The sequence below is a fragment of the Acanthochromis polyacanthus genome, chromosome 16 (assembly GCF_021347895.1).
Source record: "Acanthochromis polyacanthus isolate Apoly-LR-REF ecotype Palm Island chromosome 16, KAUST_Apoly_ChrSc, whole genome shotgun sequence".
In the NCBI taxonomy this organism is placed as follows: Eukaryota; Metazoa; Chordata; class Actinopteri; family Pomacentridae; genus Acanthochromis; species Acanthochromis polyacanthus.
This window is the reverse complement of record NC_067128.1, coordinates 15,677,852-15,700,495: the sequence shown is the minus strand read 5'-3', so window position 1 is coordinate 15,700,495 and position 22,644 is coordinate 15,677,852. Positions and strand designations below refer to the sequence as shown.

The 22,644-nt window shown below is 38.6% G+C and overlaps 1 protein-coding gene across 5 annotated transcripts in view; it reads left to right on the top strand.

Moving 5' to 3' along the window:
- The window catches only part of myt1la (myelin transcription factor 1-like, a), a 93,282-nt gene that overhangs the window by 13,086 nt on the left and 57,552 nt on the right, over window positions 1-22,644 (top strand). For all 5 annotated transcript variants that reach the window (XM_022196338.2, XM_022196329.2, XM_022196346.2 and 2 more), the window contains exons 3-6: window positions 6,748-6,850; window positions 7,752-7,806; window positions 9,205-9,238; window positions 15,737-15,799. In XM_022196338.2, the coding sequence (XP_022052030.2) occupies window positions 7,752-7,806; window positions 9,205-9,238; window positions 15,737-15,799 (152 nt within the window). In that variant the 5' untranslated portion in view covers window positions 6,748-6,850. The remainder of the gene's footprint in view (window positions 1-6,747; window positions 6,851-7,751; window positions 7,807-9,204; window positions 9,239-15,736; window positions 15,800-22,644) is intronic.

The window sequence follows — 22,644 nt, the reverse complement described above, 5'->3', positions numbered from 1 at the left end:
ATTAAAAATTTTGGGTACCTTTACATTTTATATGTTGCTCATGTTGACTGTCTATGTCCAGAATAATAGGAATTGTTCCTGAACATGCAGACAGAAGCACAGCCAAACCTGAAGCAGCACTGCGCCTCTCTCTCTCTCTCTCTCTCTCTCTCTCTCTCTCTCTCTCTCTCTCTCTCTCTCTCTCTCTCTGTATCTGTCTCTGTTCTGTTGTGTTGTTTGGTTTGTGTGCTGCAGCATCACATCACACACCAGGTGTTTCTGTTTGTTGGGTTTGATAAAAGTTCTCTGCTGTAATAAAACACCGAGCTGCTGTCTGGCTCCACCACAAACACACACCTCACCTGGCTGCTGTGTGTGTCTGTGAGCTTGTTTGGGCTCACAAACATTTGCCTGTGAGTGTTTGTATTTGGATGTGTGCAGCAGACTCTCCACGCCTAAAACTGGAACAATTTTAGGGAGCTATGTCAAATGACTTACAGTAATTTTTAGCTATGAAAATGGGAGCGCAGGTTTTTGGCCGATTTCCTGTCTATCCATCTACTATCCACTGCTTATTTGAAGTTGGGTTGCAGTGGCAGCAGGCTGAGCAAATTAGTCCAAACGTCCCCTTCTCCAGCTCCTCCTGGGTGATCCCAAGGTGTTTCCAGGCCAGATGAGATATTAACGTGGTCGGAAACCCTTCAATAAAAGTCGCCCAAGAGACATCATGAACCAACTCAACTGGGTCTTTTCAATGCAAAGGAGTAGTGAGTAACTGCGAGCTCCCTCTGGATGTCTGAGATCATCACCCTATCTCTGACAGTGAATCCGGCCAGCCACCAGTGGAGACTAACTCTGCTCCACTCACAATCTCATTCTTTCAGTTGCTACCCTAGTCACGACCAGAGATCAACTTTAAAACTGAAGCTTTGCCATGTGGCTCAGCTCCTTGTTGGGTCAGTTTTTGTTCACAATTCTTTCAATGCAGTAAATCTTTCTAAATATTTTGTACTTAACAGTGTTATGTGGGTTGCAGGTGGACGTAAAGGTACCAGTACCACAGCAGTATTGAAAGCAAGTTTACCTTTTCAATATATGCGCTGCGTTTATTGTTGAAGTCGGTGCAAGATAGGGTATGATGTGTCACAAAGGTCCCCAAGCTGGGAGTCAAACCTTGGATAGAAGTGGAACAACAATGCTGAGACAGGTCAACACTGGGGCTTGAAACCCCAACTTTCATCTCAACCATCAAGCCACCATAGCCCTCTAAAGGAAGCTCCACAGGACAGCTCATCTTTGGCTTGGCAATGGGTAGTGGCATCTCACTTTGGTTGGTCGGAGGGGAGTCTTCAAACATAGGCAGCCGCACACACATATATGGCTGCATTTGCCATTACTCTAAGACCGTCGTCTAATTTTGCTTGTAATTCCTTGTGCTGACCAAATGTAGAGAGCCGTTACAGGATATATACATTATATCCTGTGTTATTGTTGTTTTTAGGTTAATTTTCATTACACAAAGCATCAATGGGCATGTACAGCTTGACATGTGACATCACTGTGTTCCAACCTCTCTGTTTTACATGTCCACACAGATAAACATAAACAAAGGCTTTGTAAATCTTGAAATTATAAGGTCTTTGAGTGATCTCAAACCTCAAAGGTTTATGTTTATGTATGGATGAGAAGCTCAAACGTAGGCGAAAATGTTTTTTGTTGCAAAATATCCACGTGGACATGGCCTTTAACATTTGGCTACCAGTGTTCTCAATTAATTTCAGTTTCATGCACTTTTGTGTGGCTTATGTTCAGAGGATGTAGATCTTGGTATAGGTTGATGTATAGTCATAAGCTAGTTACATAAAACTTCCAATTTTAAGCCCATTTTAATATGCCCTCATGTCCTTTCTCTTGCAAAACACCTAAATATGAATAACTATACTGCTCCAACACATATCATAGGAAAAAAAACACCTGTTTTCAATTGTCAGGTAGGTACCTGGTAAAATTATTTATTAAGGACCTTAAAACCAGAAGGCCTGGTCAACAGTTTCCGATCAGTACTCAATATATATGAGACAGCAAGTAACCATAGCAAAAAAAAAAACTGATGTTCTGGTAACCTGAACATGTGTTAAAGTGCCTACAAACACACTTTAAACATGGAGGAGTGTTTGGTCCTTTCGTAAAGGGCCATAGTATATGCATACTACAACTCTCCATGGTGTCTTCAAATGGAAAGCAAGTGATGTGATAAAAGAAGCTCACTCACTCATTTCACCAGCACACAATGTGGTTTGAAAATAATCAAAGCAATTTGAAAAAAATCTCATTAGTGGTGGGTGCTGTGTCAGCTTTGACCTACAGGGGGAGTTGCAGTCACCAGGCTTCTGTAGAGGTGGCACAATAGCTTCTGTTCACTCTAAAAAAACACTGATGCAGGGTGTACATTTCGGTACACCAGAGTATGTGAGCCTCATGCGAATCTGCATTTGTGTGCATTTATACTTGTGTGTGTGATGATACATGCTCGTACATTGAAGTATGTGCCTCAGTATAGGAGAGCTCTGCATCATATTGTACCAGACAGGGAGAGTGTCGGACTGAATACTAAACAGCAGGAAGCTCCTCTTCACACAGCACCAATCCAGCCATATAGGACACTGTGACACACACACACACACACACACACACACACACACACACACACACACACACACACACACACACACACACACACACACACACACACACACACACACACACACACACACGCCCATACACTGAATGACTGCTGGAGCTTGTTTTTCATTTCATTTTTTGCTTCAGCAATTCAGGTTAGTCTTTTATAGCAACTAAATAAATGAAGAAACCTCTGAAAAAAAGTGAGGCGCATAATATAGTAATTATATTTGCACATTATTAGACACAGACATGCACAACCACACACATATAGTTGTACTTTTATCTTTGTGAGGACCTCAGTGATGTAATACATTCCCGATCCCATATTCTAACACTAACTACAATTATGAAGCTGCTTATTCATCCCTTTATAAATATGAATACCTAAAGGTGAATACTAAAAATTAGTCTACACTTTACCAAAAATGATCTTGTGTTTCAAAAAAGTTATAGATTTGCAAAAAAAATAAAAAGCATCCATATTTTCCAAAAATGTCACTATTTTTTTTTTTTTACAGCTGGTTCAATTTTACTGAATGTTCTCACTGTTCTAAAATGTCCTCACACGAATGTAATAACTTTCCAAAAATGTCCTGAATGAAATTTTTTTTTCAAAAATTACATTGTTTTAGCATCACAATTATTCAAAACTATGCAACAGTTGCCAAAATGTTATAAAATCCCCCAAATTTAATAATTTTCCAAAAGATGTTCCTACTTGTCCTCGCGATACTAAAATATCATACCAAAAATATCTGGACTTGACTAATATGTCGTCAGAATTCAAAATGTCCTCACTTTGAAAATAAATCCTCACTTTCCAGAAATGTCCTCATAGTCCTAAATGTTCTCAGTATGATGGTGCAGGTCTAAAAACTGGAAGTGGTCCTCACAGAAAGAACACGAGCGTGCACACACACACACACACACACACACACACACACACGCCAACGGAGGCAGAAGGATAGAGCCTATGGAAGCACACATTCATGGAGACACACACACCTACTGGTGAGGTTAGTACATCATGTCCAGCACACACTTACATACATGTACAGAAGCCAACACCCACACGTACACACAAATGCATTCACATCAAGCGTGCAGCCCACTCAGTCGTATAGTTTCCAGTGAGGTGGAGGAATTTTTTTTTTTTTTTTTTGGTGAGCTCTTCACAGTGGAGGGAGGGAAGACAGTGTTTGATGTAGGGTGCGTTGGAGCACGCTCAGTGGAGTGGCGACCTCAGATGCACCCGGCCTCGGTATGCTGTAGAAACATAATGGGAGTCGGTTGAGAGTTCAGGCAAGGCTGTCCAGAATTTACATTTATATTAACGCTGCAAACCCCCCGAGCTGCACTGCAGCTGAGGAGAGAGAAGCACACAGAGTGCCTGCGCTAACGTCTTCATGATCAAACTGTTGTTTCAGTCTTGTCTTCCTTGCTTTTATGTTGCTGTTTGCATAGAAATGCTCCCAGCAAGATCTTCTGGAGTTTTGTTGTGATGATTTCAAACCCAGAATGAGAGGTTTTCAGTTATTTCAAATTTTTAAAAAAGGAAAAAAATGCAGTCGTTTTATTTGAATGGTGTTTGTGTGGCATTAGCATTTCAGTGATCTCAGAGCTGCATTAGTGGTCTGTTAGCATTGCATCATATACCACAGAAGCATTTTACCAGAATGTTGAACAGTGTTCACAGTCGCTCCCATATTTATTATATAGTGTTCGATATTTACCACCCACCATCTTATTAAGTCTGAGCGTGAAACACAGCCTTTGCTTTGCCTCAAAAAGCAAAGGCATGCATTCTACTTTCTGTTACCAATCCCACAATGTAATGTGTTACATTTTATAGATGAGAAAATTACTATTGTTCAATTGTACTATGACTTCCTATATTATTGATCACTACAGAGTTGACTGCTACAGCTTGATTAAATAAGGCTAGTGAGTGATGTTCCTCAAGGTAGATATTCAGGCATCTCCAAATGAAGCTATCTGTACTGTCAATTCACCAGCTTTATTTGGCTCATGTTTGTTTTTGAGAAATCATGTTTTGTATGTTTGGTGCATGAACAGTATGAATGGTAGCCACACTGACGACACCCATTGGTTTGTAGACATCGTTTTGAAGCCTCAAGTTTGGCATTCTGGTCGTCGTATTAGAAATGATTAGCAAGGGATGGATTTGACTGAGAACTTAAGGGCGGTAGACATTCCTAAACAGAAGGTAGTTAGACGTGCTTCAGGAGACAACAACGGAGCTTGCAAACCCAGTTGCCTTCTAATAATGATAGGATTTATACAGACAAAAGTTAGCCATGCCCTGAAGCATAACCTACTTCATTGTCTATTTTATTCTAAATAGGATCTTAATTTACATTATGAACATCATGTTGTGTTGAAGCAGACTTCACACTAGCAGCGAGACCATAAATTCATAAGGAAAATGCTTACTTAGGTAACTGATCAACTGAGAAATAGGATTGTTTTCTCATACACTTCTATACAATTTTGCTTCTTTTTGCAACCAGAGGACTCACCCCTGCTGGCAGTTAAAACAATACAGATATAAACCACTTCTGCACTGGCTTCACAAGTTTCACCTGCTACTTCTGTTTAATGGTGTATGACTTGGTGTGGCTTTACATTCTACAATAGCCATCAGCCTCAGTGGTAATTTCTCTCCAGAAGAGTCCAGTCTTTGTAGCAAATCACAGCTAGGATCAATTCAGAACGCTTTGTCTTTGCAGATACTATCAAAGAAACGTAATCGTTGCCAAATTCATCCAAATTGACCCAGAATCTTAAACTTACTTGATTCAAAATGTCAAAATTGGGTTACATTTTCTCACCATTACCAGCTCTGTGGTTGGATGTTTCTTAAGGTGAAATGATGCCTTTTAAATATGAGCAAAAGTACACAGGTAATATTCAGAGAAATTCCATGTGTGCTCTGCTATGTACGAATCTGCTATGGGTTTTTTTCACCCACTTCGCATGCTGATGAAAACCTTGACCGACCAGTCAAACCTACAGTTCCCATAGCACCCTTCCCTGTTTTAAAGACAGTTATGTGGATAAGAGTAAGTTTGTTTGTAGAGCCTTTTTCATAAAAGCATTTAAAGTGCTTTATGTACTGCATTATTAAACTCGAAATGCAGCAAAAGAAGACGTTGCAAGATTAAAAGGAAAGAAATGAATGCTGGTATATAAATCATGGTTTAATCAAAGGCACTGGTTAACATAAAAAATTTAAATTTGTATTTAAATCTCGAGTGCTTAAATTCAAGGTTTTTAATGTCAGAAGGTTTTGTGTTTCTGTTGTTTGGTGAGTGAATGCGGCTTATACTGAAATGCACCTCGGGGGCCACAGTTTTTGTGCTGTTGCATAGACTTTTGAATCAAAGAAGCATGCAGAGATCCTTTTCTTTTGTCCGCGAAACACAAAACAAGTTTATCCAGATCAATCTACTAAGACTGCCTGTGCAAAATATAATTAACAGAAAATACTTCCCTCTACATTTAGATAGCTCCACTTACTTTGCAATTGTTTTAACATCACTGTTCTTCGAAAAAATTTAGGTGCTGGGTCGTTGGCTTAAAAAAAGGTCAACAGGGACCAACCAAAATGAAAAACGGTAGTAACAATAGGAATCCATTATGCTCATATCTGACTTGTTAGCTTCTGCTCATAAATACCAAAAATAAAATTCTGCTAATTGAAGTTTTCCATCGTTACCTCCTGCTCTTTTCAGAATAGAAGCCCCACCATACAGAGTTCAAAACTACAGATGTAAAAGCATGTCTTTGAAGCCTCTCATCCTTGCTGCTGTAAATCTGCTGTGTTGTTGGCCTTATTATGCATCATTTGCAGTTCATGCTGTGGGTCCCTGAAATGTGTCAGTAAGACCTCTGACTGCATGAATTAAATTTCACAATATCAGTAAAAATGTGTAGACGATATTTGGCAGGAATCTCTTGAGTCTTGAAATGTCATTAGATGATCACGAGTACAAACAGATGCCGACAACAGGAACCTGACTTCCAGTAGAACTGAGAAGATGCTGTGTTTTGTTCTTGCAGATCATGACTCTGGAAGACGGCGTCTGAAATTCTGTTTGGTTTAAAGATTCTTCAGCTACAGCACCAGCAGCAGATTGAGGTGGTGCCACACAGCTACAGCCAGGTACTGTCATAACTGTTTATTTATATATCTTTATTTTAAATCAGTAGTCACAGATTGTCTTGTAGGATTTTTCCCCATTGAGAGCAGAAGTTAGCAGAAAGTTAGGACTTAAGCAACAGTAACTAAGTTGTTGCTAGAGTGTTTCTAGATGGTCTATACATGGTGAGTATGGTTGGCTTAAGGAAGTGCTAATAAAGTTGTTCAAAGTGCTTTCTAAGTGGTAGCTGGATAATTGTTAAGGGGATTTAAGTCAAGCTGACGTCAGCTGGACGAGGAGAAAGTAATAGAAAAGGATCGCATGTTCTCCAAATCTTTGGCACCATCAGAAAATCAGCAACTGCTGATCTTCCTTAATGAAGATGTCTGCTGTCAGAAATTAAACAGAAAGACACTAATGCTCGCTTCACTTCTTCAAACAACGTCATACTACCCAGGAAGCAAGTTAGTTTCTGTTTGAACAAAGTGTATTAGTAACAGTTGTTTTACTGCGGAGTCGGACGTGTGGGGGATAACAATAGTGTGCTTGTTTATTATACAGTAGCACTAAAACCTAAGTGTTTAATTCCGCTTAACGACGGACTTTGGCTGACGTGAGAGTCCACGTTTGCTTTTTACTGGCACTGTTCAGTGCCAAGTTGGATATATTGGAGCTTTTAGAAAAATTTGGCTTTCCCAGTCATGATTACGACTTGGATGCTGACGTGAATAACAAGTGGGAATCGTGCTGTATTATTCCGTGGTTTTCATGGTAGTTGCTAGGATGCTGTTAGCAGGTAGCTTTTGTTTTTCCAAGAGCAGTTGCAAAGGATATTGTAGGTGGTGCTGCACAGAAAACACATTTAATGATGCTACGAACAAAAACTCTTTCTGCCAGAGCTAAATTGTGTGTTTTCCTCTCCAGATGGAGGTGAATGCAGTTGAAAAACGCCATCGAACACGATCCAAAGGAGTCCGAGGTATGATTTCCACTTTTAACAGCCTTGTTCAAGACCTTTGACTCACTTACTATAAGGAGAAATGAGACAGCTAGCCTCAGCACGCTAATATGTTAGACATTTTGGCTACCCCTGCCCCAAACCATCTATTTTTAGTAATAATCATATTACAGAAGTTAAATGAAATGGCTAACTGAAAGTGTGAAAGCAGGACATGACCCTCTGAACCACAGACAGTTTCTGGTCGTATTTCTTTGCACCTGTCACATTTTTCCTCACTATGGGCTCACATAAAATCCTGCATCTCTATGGAAACAGCACAGCCATGATTAGAAGTAAAGAGCACTAAACAATGTCTTTTTTCTACAATTACAATGATATATTGCCATAAGTCAAATTACCATCAATCAAATTAATAAAAGATAGAAAATGTATTTTCTTTGATAAATTATTTTACTAAGAGTGAAAAACTTGGAATCATCATGTTCAACAATATTCCATGTCCACAGGTGTTAGCCCATAGTGGCAAAAATGGTGATTTTACGACTTAGATTTTTAATTTGTTTCCATAATGGTTTCCTGTCTGCTCTCTGAAAACACAGCCTGCAGTTCAACCCAGTTCACCTAAATAGTCCCTGTGTTTTTCTTATGCAACTGCTGGTTGTAGCTGAGTTATTAATGATGTCACGATTGGCCTGAGGAGTGCAGAGTTTCTATTTGTGTATATTTTACAGAGTTTGCCACAAATGCATCATGGAGAATAATGTATATGTTATAAAATATCATCAGTTTAAGCTAAGATTTGGTTCAAGTCAAGTAGTTCAGGGACATTCGGAAAGTGCAAACTCCATTGATCATTTGTGTTTCTACAGTTTTAGACTTTGACAAATCCTGTATTGTATTTAAAAAGATAACAAGCCTTTCAACCATGCTGTCAGGTTTCAGGATTCAGAGAGTGAAGATGAGTTCATGTTAGCAAATGTAGCTTGCAAGCTATCAGTCTGTTAACTTACTTAATATAAATGTTTTCTTTCCCAAATTTTTTACTTTTTTAAATTTGGTTTGTGTCTAACTTTTATCACTGATTATATTTCCCTCTTCAACCAACAACTTGTATTTTGGTAAACACAGCCTTAGATTCCAGTTTCCTGGAAACTTGGGAAAGCTTTGCCAATCATACACAGATGACAATAAGATGCTTTTTGTTTTTAAAATGTAACAGAAGTCACATATAAAATATTTAAACTGTAGAAAGTGTCCCCACTCCTTATGCTAAATACAAAGTGGATGCTGCCTGACTCTGAATGTAAATAAATGCTAATCTGAAGCCCACACACAGTCGATGCCTTCATTATTGTTGACTGGCTACACAATGTTGAAGTTGTAACATCAATCTTTGTGTTGTGTCTCTGTCTGAAGCTGCCGTGGAAGCAGTAACACAAGAGTTATTCAGGTAGGTAAACTCTGCTGATACACACTCCAGTATACATTCATCATCATATTACTCTGTCATTAATGCACCGAGGCAGAACCTTGCATTCATCGAAGAATATAATTCTGTAATAATCTGGTATGCCATTTTGATCCATCGTCACTCCGTTTTGACTATATAGGCCCAGCACAGTTAGATGTGGGGCTCCAGTGGGTTGCTGATCTTGAAGCTGGTGATGTTAAAATCAGTGAACCTTCCCAGAAAACAACTGGATTGTTCATGAGTGAGCCTGAGCTGGAGCTTAACAGGAGGAATAATGTGACGTGTTAGCACTGATGTGGAAGCTACAACCAGATTTTGAGCTGAAGTGCAACTTAAATTACTGCATATTGTCAGGTTCATCTTAATGTATTACCCAGCTCTTTCACATAAACATTTTCAATCAACTTCTACCAGTAATTTTTTACATTTTGCCTCCCCTTTAGGGAAACATAGCCGCTCACTGTAATGCCGAATATCACTGCTACCTCCGTGTGTGTGTGTGTGTGTGTGTGTGTGTGTGTGTGTGTGTGTGTGTGTGTGTGTGTGTGTGTGTGTGTGTGTGTGTGTGTGTGTGTGTGTGTGTGTGTGTGTGTGTGTGTGTGTGTGCGTGTGATGGGGGAGTTTCTGCTTCACTTAATCTCATTTAGTAAAACTGACAAATATTGGTGTGTGCAGCAGATTATGGTTGAACCCGGTTTGATCCAGGTCAGCGCTTTACTGTAAACAACATGTCCTGTCTGCGCTGTGTGAGCCCCGAGCGAAGGAGCAGAAAACTCAGCATGATTCACCCAGAATTTAAATCTGATGGGTGCTGGTGAGGGCCAGGCATGGACAGAGAAGCTTTGAAGTTTGCAATAATCACAGGAAGTGATTTATACTGTAAATACTGTGAAATACTCTAAGTACACCATGAGCAATCATTTGAATATTTTCATCAATTTTATTTTTTCATCACAGTCGCTGACTAATGTGACTAATCTGCAGGGATAAGCATGTACAAATAAATTTGTCATTGTGGTGGGATGTGTATTAAAAATTCTTCCATGACTTCATTTAAATTGCTAAATAAACACATCACATCTGTCAGCGCAGTGGGAATCAGAGCTACAGTTTGTGCTGCACCACAGCTGTGAATTTTTACTCTTAACTCCTATGATTTCTGGGGTGACTAATGAGTCCAGCTAATGGCATGATGTGGACATTCACGGTCCACTGCGGATGATGCCTGATGTTTTTAGTGACCCCGTGATCTTTTCCTCTGGTGCCAAAATTTTCGCTTGTACACAACAAATATTAAAATTTGATGGACACATTGTCAGGACAAACTTGATAAATCCTGGTGTGTTTCTGGCAGCAGTGGGAGCTGAAGCACCTTAATAATGTCACGACCTATATGGGAGTAAAGGTCGCTCCTTACAAAAATGGGAAACGGATGGAGCCATGTGACCATTAATAACTGATGCAATTATTTTGTGTGTCTCTTAAAAGTACACAGTGTTAGTGGTTAAAGAATAAATCTGGCAGTAATCTGTGTTTTTTGATGCTGTCAAAAATAACAAACAAAACCAGTGAAGTTTCTCCATCTCACTGTACTTTTTCTCTGCTTTGCTGTTTGTGTCACTCAGCTCATTACTGGTCCCAGACAGCATAAATCGTTATAAATAAAGTTTCGTTTTTAAATGAGGTTTAAATGTTTTGCAGCTGGGCACTGCAAAGCTGTCAAACAGCAGAAATTAGTGGTGGATTTATATAGAGTTGGTGTTCTGCTGAGTAATATACGTTAGCGGGATTGATGCATTATTACTCCGCCAAGGAGGTGGAGCCTCCGCAGAGTTATGTGACGATCGACGTTGGTTTGTCTGTCTGCCTGTCTGTTAGCAACATTACTCAAAAATGGATTAACGAATTTGGATGAAATTTTCAGGGAAGGTAAGAAATGACACAAGGATCACTGATTAGAATTTGGCTGTGATGTGGCTTATAGTCTGGATCCACAATTTTTTTGAAAGATTTCAGCCATCGAAAATGCAACTGAGCAGCGTTGGTGGGGTACTGCGCTCTCTGAGTGCTTTTCTAGTTAGCTTTAGACATGATTAATACATTTTATAAAAGTAAGAAAATTAAGCATATCTTTGGACTTGTAAGCAGTTCAAGGATGCCACTATGTTAATATGTTTTATGCTGGTTTTACAAACTAATAGTAGGTTTTCTTTTGTTTCAATGTGTGCCAACACACAAATGCATCTGATGTGTAGTGGTTTTTGGCTGCAATTTGTCACAGAAATTAGGTTCCTATAAAATAGGAATAAAATGCTTTACATTTAGGTGTAGCTGGAGGATGTTCAGAGTAGGGCTGAATAGTTAATCAATTTTAAATTGAAATGGTAATAAATGTGGGGAAAAAAACACAACAAAATGCAAATAGCAAATCACAAAGGCTGCAATTCTGATGTGGTGATTAAATAACACGTCTAATTCAGTTTTATTTCATTTGAGCAGATAAAACTTTCAGGGGTTGTTAATCTCCCTACTTATTCTACCGGCATGCACATTGTGGTTCTGTTTTTTTTATAACCAAATTACATACATTTTGCAGTACATATGATCAAGATTTTAAATTGTCGTGTCAATGGTTTTGCAAATTTTTACCGTGGTATCTCAAGCGGCAATGTTTCATTATGTTTTAAATTTAGTGAATACTGAACTGAAGCTTAAAATAAAAAATATGTCCCAAATGAAATTGCAATATCCGTCAGACAAAATGCAATTAGATATTTTCTCCTAAATCATTCCGCCAGTGTTCAGAGACAAGACGTATATTTTCATCACATTTATCAACTGCATTAGAGCTGGCAGGAGGTGGTTGGGGTGGATCGTGGGCTTATCAAGCACACAGGGTTCACTTTCAGAGTCCCATCTCTGGGTAAATTTAAGCGTGAGGATTTTCTCATGAAGTTGATAGTGATTACAATCAGTTGCCTACAAATTTGTGGGGGGCTTTTAGTTAAACTGCATCGGCATGTAATTTTGAGGTGACAGGGTTGTTTGTGGTCTGTTTTCATTTGGAATTTGCAGCATTTATAACAGTGAGATTTCTGAATATATTTAAGCCAAATCTCTTCAATGGGGGGAATTGCAAACCATCTCAATAGTGCAATAGTTAGAAGAAGTGTCAGAAGCTATTATAAAATCTGTCACAAGATCCACGAATGGTTGCTGTACTTTAGTTCAGGAAGGGTTCATGCAGTACAAGCTGTTGTTGATCTCATAATTGAACCAAAAAGTCTTCTTTCTTTATAAAAGGTTCTACAACTATAAGACAATTGAAACTGTTTTCCATTTGCGATGTGTCTGGGCGTTGGCAAAGTAAGGCAGATCCGTGCATAGAGATCAAGAAAATAATACAAAAGTCAAGAAACTTCCTGAAAGAATTGTGCAGTTGCTGTGGAAACAAGTGGAATTGTTTGAGCACGGAGGGAAAAACATTTTGTAACTTCAAGAAAAGGATGACTTTAAGGCACGCTGAGACACTCGTGTTTGTTCACGTCGCATTGATGCATTGTAGAAACTGTACAATATTTGTTTGACATTGTATCAGGGGAGTGAAGGCCACACACACACACACACACACACACACACACAGAGCTGGAATCAATAACCCAACACTGTCAGTCTGTGTTCCCACTCTGATTGATGAGCTGCCTCACCTTGAACAACCCTCCTCCTCCTCCTCTTCCTCTTCTTTCCCTCCATTTGTTCTCTTTCTCCTCACACTTTTCCTCCCTCTCCTCGTCCCGCTCTTCTCTCTACTTCCAATCATCTTCCTCCTCCTCTTGTTATATTTTGCTCTTCTTCTCTCTCCTGTTCTTCCTCCTCCATTTTTCTCCTTCTTCCCCACCTCTCATTCTGATCGTTTCTCTCGTTCTAATTCCCACCCTCTGCCTCTTGTCCCTTTGCTTTTCCTCCACCTCATCCTCCCCTATTCCCCCCTCTTCTTCCATTTCCTCCTGTTTTCCACGTGTTCCAGCCCTTCCTCGTCTTTAACCTCCTCCCCTTCATTCTCCTCCTCTGCCTCGCTGCACTCGTGATCGTCACCTCTGTCTTCGTGCAGCTCTGCTTTTAGATCGCGGTTGCAGGGCGTATAGATCAGGTGATGCTGGGTGGGCGGAGGGTGGGTGGAGCTCTGCGGTTGCGGGGTCAGAGGTCGCGGGTGTGGAGTCGCTGAAGCCAGGCGGCGTGTGTTGGCTTGGCGGTCTGCGTGCCTTCGTTGCAAAGCGGGCCCCAACGCTGCAACAGCATGACTCATAGCGCTGGAGAAATCTGCTGCCGACTGAAGCCACGATGCAAAAAAAACCATCCAGACAGAAACAGTTTAACCTGCTGCTGACAGTGACGCGAACCCAGTGAGATGGTTTGAAGTTGTTTGCTTCCTTGATCTTGTTCCACACCTCTTTATTAACTTCAGTAGAACAGGGCTGTGCTATGTGTGCATGTACAATCGTAATGGAAATTAACTCATTATGTCACAGTTTTTTCCTGCTTTACACAACAGTTTTGCATAGTCCCTATTTTTCATGGCTAATCTACAAGTAAAGTCTGATAGAAACATAACGTGCACCAATTCAAGAGTTCTTGGATACACAGAGTTTTTTTTTATAAAGTTTATTCACAGCATGTACTCTGTTGACATGCAGACTCCACATGTGCTCAGCGAAATGAGCAAAGAACAGGAGAGAAAAGGAAGATACAGTTGCAAAAAGTAAATATTTCAGCTACAGAACGGTGCAGATTAAAAATAGTAAATCTGTCTGCAGTGTCTTGCAACTGTTGTCATCACAGCAGGCACAATGACTAATTTGTTTGACCATTTAATTTGGCACCACAAAGCTCGGAATGACGAGTGCAAAGTCAAATCTGAATGCCATCCAGAGCAAAGAAATGATTTCAGATGCATTTTCCAGCACTACACCATGTGAGAAAGGTTTCAAATGGTTTGCACTCCAAACAAAGTCTTACAATAATAAGACATTTTTCAGTTGTTTTAAATCGTTTTTCATTGCTGACGTACTCGCCTTCAAACCTCCCCAGACTTTCTACAATAATTTATTCTTTCCAAAGTCATCTGGTGAACATTCCTGTTATTTTTTTAGATGACAATATACATCGCAAAATAAAAAGTAAAAATGGCACGATGTCAGTTTATTCCAATATTGTTCCACCCTTTAATATTCAAAAATAGTGACTAGTGAGATAAAACCATTCAAGGAATTTTAGGCAGCAATACACAGTGATTTGTATTCCACGGGATTTTACGTCTTTGGTTGGTCAGGACAAATAAATGTCAAGCCAAAAAGAATCAGTTTGTATCAAACATCTAATAAAATTCTGTTCAACTAACGAACTATATTGAGTTAGCAGAATTAGCTTATCCTCTACATTCAAAGGTATTTTTAATGACAGAAGATTTTAGTTTAATTAAGTTGCTCCAATTATATTCTCACGTTTGTATCTCCTTCCTTGATGAGACAATCTCTATCAGTTTCACGGTGAGATGGTTAAGTTTGGCCACAAATATAGATCCAAGACTTCATGATGATTTTGGAATTAATAATATTCCCAATTTTTTTTGCTGAAGTAAATGAAATTTCAACAGTATTATGCCTCAGTGATTTCATTTAGTAACTGCAACTTTAATTACTCGACCAAGAAACGCGGTGGAGTTATGTGACTTATCGCCATTGGTTTGTCTGTTTGTCTGTCTGCTCACAATGTTACTCAAACACAGACTAACAGATTTGGATGAAATTTTCAGGGAAGGTCAGCAATGACGCAAGGACCACCTGATTAGATTTTGGCAGTGATGCTGCTTATAGTCTGGATCCATGGATTTGTTAAAGATTTTTGTATCTACGACCACAAGTGAACACTACGTCAGCTGCCTGCTGATGGTTACATGATTGCGATCCTACCACAAACTGACTACTGCAAACCACTACTTTTTAAAAGATTTCATCCGTCAGAAATAATACAACGACTGAACAGCCTTGACAGAGTACTGCGCTCTCTTGTTTAGTTATGAATTGATGAGCGTAGACAGTTGAGTCTAAGTTACACACAATCTTCAGTTGATGCAACATCAACAATATTAAGTCAACAAAACTCATCAAATCAATGCAACTTAAAAGAAATTGGTTAATTAGATTTATTTTTCTTCTTACCACTCTGGTTGTAATTAAGTTGTGGGGATAAGAACTCTAAATGATTTTGGATGGCCTCAAAAGAGGGAAGTATTACAATGTTTCATAAAAATTTGTGACTTCTACGTCAGTGGTATGTGTGTTTAATATGTTGTAACTAACTGCACTGCTTGTGGCGGAGCTTCCAGGTATTTTTCACTATATTTTTTTATTTAGACAACAGCACCTTACAGTTTCTGTACTGCTTTGTTTGTTCTGACGATGTGTGTTTCCCTCTCAGCTGTCCGACCCCCGGCTGTGATGGCAGCGGTCATGTCAGCGGGAAGTACGCCAGACACCGCAGGTAGGAGCAGCTTGGCGTATTTTGTACATTGATGATGAAGTTCTTTGAGTCAGTAATTTTAGGTGTTAAAAGACAGATTGCTGTGTCACCTGATACTGACACGATACCTTTGCTCTTGCGTTGTTATTCCATTTTCTTTCAACATCATGCTGTTTTGGGCTTTGCTTTTCTTTTTCCCAAGATGCTATGTGATGCTATGTTTTAAGAAGTGTGATTTTGAGGTTATATATATATCTATAACTCTGTACAGCAAATTATAAACAGGATCAGTTACAAATTGATTTAAACACAACAGTAAAATAAATTCCAAATCTTCTGAAAGCAAAAATAAAAGATTAAGTTTAAGAAAAGGAAAAAAATAAAATAAAACAAATGTAATGAAGATGACTAAAAATCAAGGAATTATTCAAAGGCTCTCAGATAAATGTATGTTTTAAGAATAGGTTAAGAAGAAGCCTCGGGGTTCTGACTTCAGACACCTCTGGAACAGATAAAAGATTTTGAATCTTGGATATCAAGCTACATGCTGCCTTGTATGGTGTTAAAAGGTCATGAGTGAGCTGGGAGAGAGGCCAAGAAGAGCCTTTAAAGTAACCAGTAAGATGTTAAAATCAAAGCTAAAACATGTCTTTAACCAGTGTAAAGAGGCTACAACTGTTCAGGTACTGCTCACATTCTCCACTGTGGCTCAAACTAAAGAGGAAGTACATGAAGCAACAAAAGCAGAAAGCATGTTTTCTGAAGACAACAGAAGTAAAGGTCCCAAAAAAGTGCCTGGAATTAGTTTTTTTCAATCGTTTCAATAAAATTTACCAAAACTCATTCAATTTCAAACTTTCTGCAAAACTGAACTTGCCAACTTGTTCACTTTGCCACTGCATTTTCTTACTTCTGCTTCATTCAGTTAACAGAGAAGCTCCATATGGAACTCCCTGACATATGATCTTCCAAAGCCTGGATGTGTCTTTCTCACTGATCTAAAACAAGCAATTTAACAGGGAGGGAGTGGTTTGAGGGTAGTTGCAGATAACAAAATAAAATCTGCAAAAATAACAAATTAGCAACCTAAAGTAAAGAAAGTTTAATATGTATTTGTCTCAAACACCATTAAGATTATCGTGTCAGGAGATAGAATTCACACTCAACAGTAACTGAACATTGAAATAGACAAATCAGAAAATAAATAGTGTAAAAACTAATAATCAAAAAGTTACAGACTTTTCTTGGGTGCTTGAACTAAAATATGAAATGGTTGGGGTTTGCTGCAGCCCAGCCTGCAGGCTTCAAACGTCTCACTCAGCAGCTGAGAAAACGAATCCTACCGACATTAAATGGACTCACGTCACGCTTTCAGACCTCCTCGATCGGCAGGTCGCAGCCTTCATCTCAGAAAATTCCCCCGTCTGTCACAAGGCTGAAGATAGAAAACCAATCTGGTGGAGTGTGGAGCTGTGAAGTCACACCAACTGATGGCTTGGGCTGCAGGTCAGGCGGCTTCTGCCTCAGATCTCACTTTTTGGAAATGTGAATTTCCAACAAAAGTAGGGTCATCTGCAAAAAGATGAGTGAAAGAAACTACCAGTGAGACGTCATGACTTCATTTGCTTCTAATGCAAATATGTTGCTTTCACTGATTTCCTTGAAACAAGTGAAACACTGTAGAACCTCAGAACTTCTTCTGCACAGGTCGAAAACTTCTGAATTATATATAAAACGGGTGAAATATATATCAAAGCAAGTGTGCTGCAGCAAAGCAGACATGGACCACAGAGGTTTTTTTTCCTCAAAGAAAATCTAATTTGAAATCTGTGAATGTAACATAGAAAAGAAACGTCAAATCTTTTTCATTATCCATGTAAAAGAAACAGATTTAAGCATCCATTATGAAATCAAGGCACTTGTTGAGATATTTTGTGGTTATTTTGGAGTATCTCTGTGGTATTTTAAGTGCAGTTGGTGCGTGTGTGTGTGTGTGCGTGGGAGGCTGGCATATAGCGAATGCACGGCTAAGGACAGCGGTGGTTTGACGCCCGAGGTAACACAGAGATAATGAGAAGGGCAGGATGGTGAATCGCTGGCAGGGCAGACTGATGGAGCAGCGAAGGGCACCGAGACACTCAGGAAATTCAGCATCAGGCAACAGAGAGTCAAAGTAATATGAGAAAATCACACTTTCTGATAAATGTGGAAAAGAAGGAGTGAGGTTTGATTTAAACACTCTTTCACTGTTATTTTCCTGCTCTGTTATTTAGGTTTTTCCAAGGGCTCCATGGTATTTATTTTTCTTTTTATCAGGTTGTGGTGACCCATGACCTTGCTGCTGGTTTTTGGGATGTAACAGTCCGTAAAATCCACCGTTCTGGTTTGTACCTCGGTTTTGGAGTTCAGTATGTTTTTGGTAAAGCAGCGGAAACCAAAGCAGTGAGCGTTTTTGTCCGTTATTTTCAACACAGGAAAACCGGTTCAGGGTTATGGTTAGAGTTCTTACTGCAGCAGTAAAGGCATCCAAACTCTGCAAACAGTCAACACAGAACACCCGAGAACCGTTTACTCCCGAGTATAGAGTATAGCGAACAAGAAGTGCAACATTTTCAGAATTGAAATCCCTCTCTGGTTGTTGATTTAACCCCTAAAAACTTGTCTCTGCCTCAAAATTACATGGGTATATATTTTTTTTTCCATGAAAATAATCTCTTTAGAATTGTCCAAATGTGCAGGTTTATAAAGTTCCCGCTCTTCTGCTTCCACTGTTTCCCTACTCGCTGCAGCTCGAACTGACCAGCTACGATTCTGCTCTCTGCTGTTTCACCTACACTATAAATACTTCCTCTTGGTACCATCACATGCAGTCATGAAGTATTCTACCATTCTGATGCACCCCGTTTTTAGAATAAATTATCTATTCAAGCGCATTTATATGTGTCTCCAAGCTTTCAGCGATTTAATAAAGAAAGAAATGAAACTCTGATTGTGGGCTCAAAACTACAAAATCAAGAAATGTTATCATTTTTGTAAAGTGAGCATTTCAGAGATTTAGATTTTTATCATCATGTCATTCCAAACTTAAGACATTCCTCTTGTAGCTTGAGCCTGAAAATTTCATCCGCGCTTTACTCTTCAACCAATTAGATTAATGTAATGCCTTTTTTGACTTCCCAAGAGGACAGTAGGCATCTCCAGCTCATCCACAATGATTCAGCCAGAGTGCTGACAGGGATAAATAAAACACAACACATCTGACCTGCACTGGAAACACTAGTGTTAGTGGTTTTTTTTACAAAGCTATAAATTACATGACTCCCAATTATATCTCTCACCAATAGCTATGGTGTAATCTGATCCGTTAGATCAGAGGTGTCAAACTTGTTTTAGTTCAAGGGTCACGTTCAGCCACACTTGATCTCCAGTGGGCTGGACCAGTAAAATCACAGCGTAATAACTGATTTTCCCCCTTTATTTTAGTGTAAAAAAAAAGTACATTCTAACAATGTTCACATTTAATGAATTTTCTTTTTTTTTTTTTTTACAAAACATTATGTGCAACCTGAAATTTCTGTTGCAAAATAAGTGAAATTTCAACAGTATTATGCCTCAGTTTATCATTTGTGTATCACAACTTATACAGATCACAGTTTATCTACAAAGGCACAAAACATTTAGTCGCAGCTATCTGGAACTCAAAAATATAGTATTAGATCTAGATCTAGGAATTATTTTAAATTATTTCCTTGTCCGTGTAGTAATCCTGATACACCACACAAACTAAATGGGAATAATTAAGGAAAAAGTTAAATTATCCCACTGCCTTGTAAATGAAGAAAATGTATACATAAAAATACATAAAAGTTGTGACAGTGCATCAGCAGTAGGGTTCAACCAAACCAAACTCAGTCATACCGAAGCTGAAGACTGAGACTGTTCAGTGTCTTTAACTCTCCTGTTGTCCTTGTTTAAGGACACCAAAAAATATTATTTCCTTGTCTGAAAAAAATCCAAAAATTCAACAAAAAAAATCCCCAAATTTTTGAAAATTTGCAAAAGTTTCAGGAAGAAAATTCCAATAATTCCTTAAAAATTTCCCTTAAAAGTTTTATTTTAAAGAAAAGAAATCCCTCAAATTTGACAAGAAAATTCATGTAAATATTTTCAAAAAAAGAGTAAAAATCTTCCAAAAAATCCTAAAAAATACATCTAAAGTGATTACATATATATCAGTAAAACTTCTAATATTTTCTTTAAAAATATCAACCAAAATCCAGCGAATTTCGCTGGATTTTGGTTGATTTTTTGTGAATGTTCTCAAGAAACATTTTTAACATTTCTTTTTTTCCACCAAAAAAATGTTCAAAGATTTCCCAAAAATGTTGAAAATGTGGGCATCAGAAGTTTCACTGTGAAAAATTTTTTCTCCACATTTTCAAAATTTGAAACGGGCCAGTTTTGACCCACAGGACGACAGGAGGGTTAAATATTTTCACAGAAAGTATTCATTAATTTTTACACGTTGCAAAGTCATCCCACGGTCAGGATTGGACCCTCTGGCGCGGTAGTTTTTAACCCTTTGACACCCCTGCATTGGATCATCAAACGTGTCTCCTGAATGGCTTTCATTGTGTGCATGTTCATGTGTGTGTCTCTGTGTAGTGTGTGAATGCTGCACTGTGATTTTTTTAGTTATTTTTTGTGTGCGTGCATGCAGTGTGGAACATTGTATTTTTTTTTCCTTCTCATCAGTTCGATGTATGTCCATGTTTATTGTGAAGCACATTGAGTTTACCTGTATGAAACAGAGCTGACATGACAAAGCAAACTCTTAAACTAAAAAGACGTTTTAAATCAGCGCTGAATGTTGGAGTACATGAACAATGACAGATTCATTTAGTGACAGATATGCTGACGTGGAATCACTGCTTAGCTCACGAATATGATCTTTGAACTGAACGACACGATTTGAATCAGTGAAGCGATCTGTGATTTCTGTCTTCACTAGTTCAGATTTATATTTAATAAGCTCTGCACTTGTTCTGCTGCTGTCTTTATTTGCTGTGTATACTGATGATCGTCTCTGACACAAAAAGCTCTTTAATAATAAATGCGGTCATTTCTTAACTCCTTTTCGAGTTAAACAGATCTGTAATAGCCAAAGCAGAATTGGTTATTATTAATGCTTAGATTAGAATCAGAACCAAAAAGCTGCAGATTGTTGTGGAAAAGTCTGAGTGCATATGAATGTGTCACCTGATATCTACTTAATGGCTAACTGACTATTATATATCTAGTTGTGCACTGAGATGAATGACAGCTTGGACAAACTAACTATTCCATTGCAGATGTTGCAGATGCTCAAAGTTCCATTTTTTCTCTGAAAACCTTTTGTTAGTTTTTTCTTAAAAGCAGAAGTTTAAAGGTCATTCTTGACATTGTAAACAAAAGTAACAATGTCGCCGCAGGACTGTTTTTCCTTTTACAATCTCTGATAAATAGTCACGCTGACAAATTACTGAAGTGAGAAAAGTGACAGCAAGACAGAGACAGAGACACATAAAGTCAGACAGACTCAGAGAGAGAGAAGTAGGCCGCCTCATGCTTCCTCTCTGGGGACATGACAGATGAATTACTTAATCAGTTAATCATCAGCTGATCACAGGAGTGTACAGTACACAAACTTCTGATTTTACAAAGACACAGTAGAGGGGGAGAACACAGCATCTCCAAATTTGTTTCCTGTCTGATTTCTTCCTGTTATTTATTTGTAGCCTCTTCACCAAGTGCTATAAAACACTTCACAGGTTGGGAAGTTTCCTCAGACTCGGTTCATCATATCTGGAAAACCAGCTGCTCGCATTGTTTAATTGGCTTCAAACAGTTTCTGAAAATTATAAACTTGTAACATTTCTCTGGTTTGTGAGTTTGCAATTGGAGGTAGCTACATTAGCCATGCAGCATGTCTGATCAAATGAATCATATATTGATGTTTGAAATGTTTTTTTTTAAATTATTTGTAGGGCTCTTGCAATTAGTCATTAAATTCATGACATCAATGGTGAAAATGTGTTAAAAAAAACATTCTGAAATGCTCTATTTCATTGTAACAAACGCTGTTCTTCGGTGTCACTGTGTAACTGTTGTATCGTGATGTCGCTGTTTTTTGGCTGCAGTTGTAGACATTGGCAGCACCAGCAGACTCCGACACAGTTCAGTGTAAACATTTCCAGACCCAAAGCTTTTAAAAGTATAAGAGCACTTCACAGAATGACTTTAATATGCAACAACACTTCCCTATGTAAACCTTTGTTTACATTTATGAAAGATCCCTTTTACAGCTGGTTAAAGCAGCTGGAAAATGATTTTTATTCATTTTATTTATTCATTTGTTTGATCAGGGCCCATGCAACTACCATAGAACACATAGAACTGATGCATTACATATTGAGTTTATAGCATTGAGCTAATTTTCAACTCCCGTCCTTGGTTGGACTTTTAAGTAAAAGTAGTGAAAATTCTTCACAATGACATGACAAGACAAGCAGAACAGGTCATTACAGACTTACTCAAGTCTTCTAGTGAAATGTCTTTTGTGCTGGCCTCCTTACTAATGTAGCACTTTGAAGAAAAAAGAATTTCCTCACACTTATAAGATTATTATTATTGCTAGGGGTACATCTGAAACTTCTGCAGTTCTTGCAGCCATCAATTAAACAATTTTACCAAGGCAGAATTATGACAGTAAAGGAGGAATAATTGCAGACAGTAAGGCGGGTGCCTCAGATATTTTGCAGGCAGAGATTGTGAGTTCTTAATCTGTCTAGAGACCCACAAAATACATACAAAGGCTATCCCCGTGT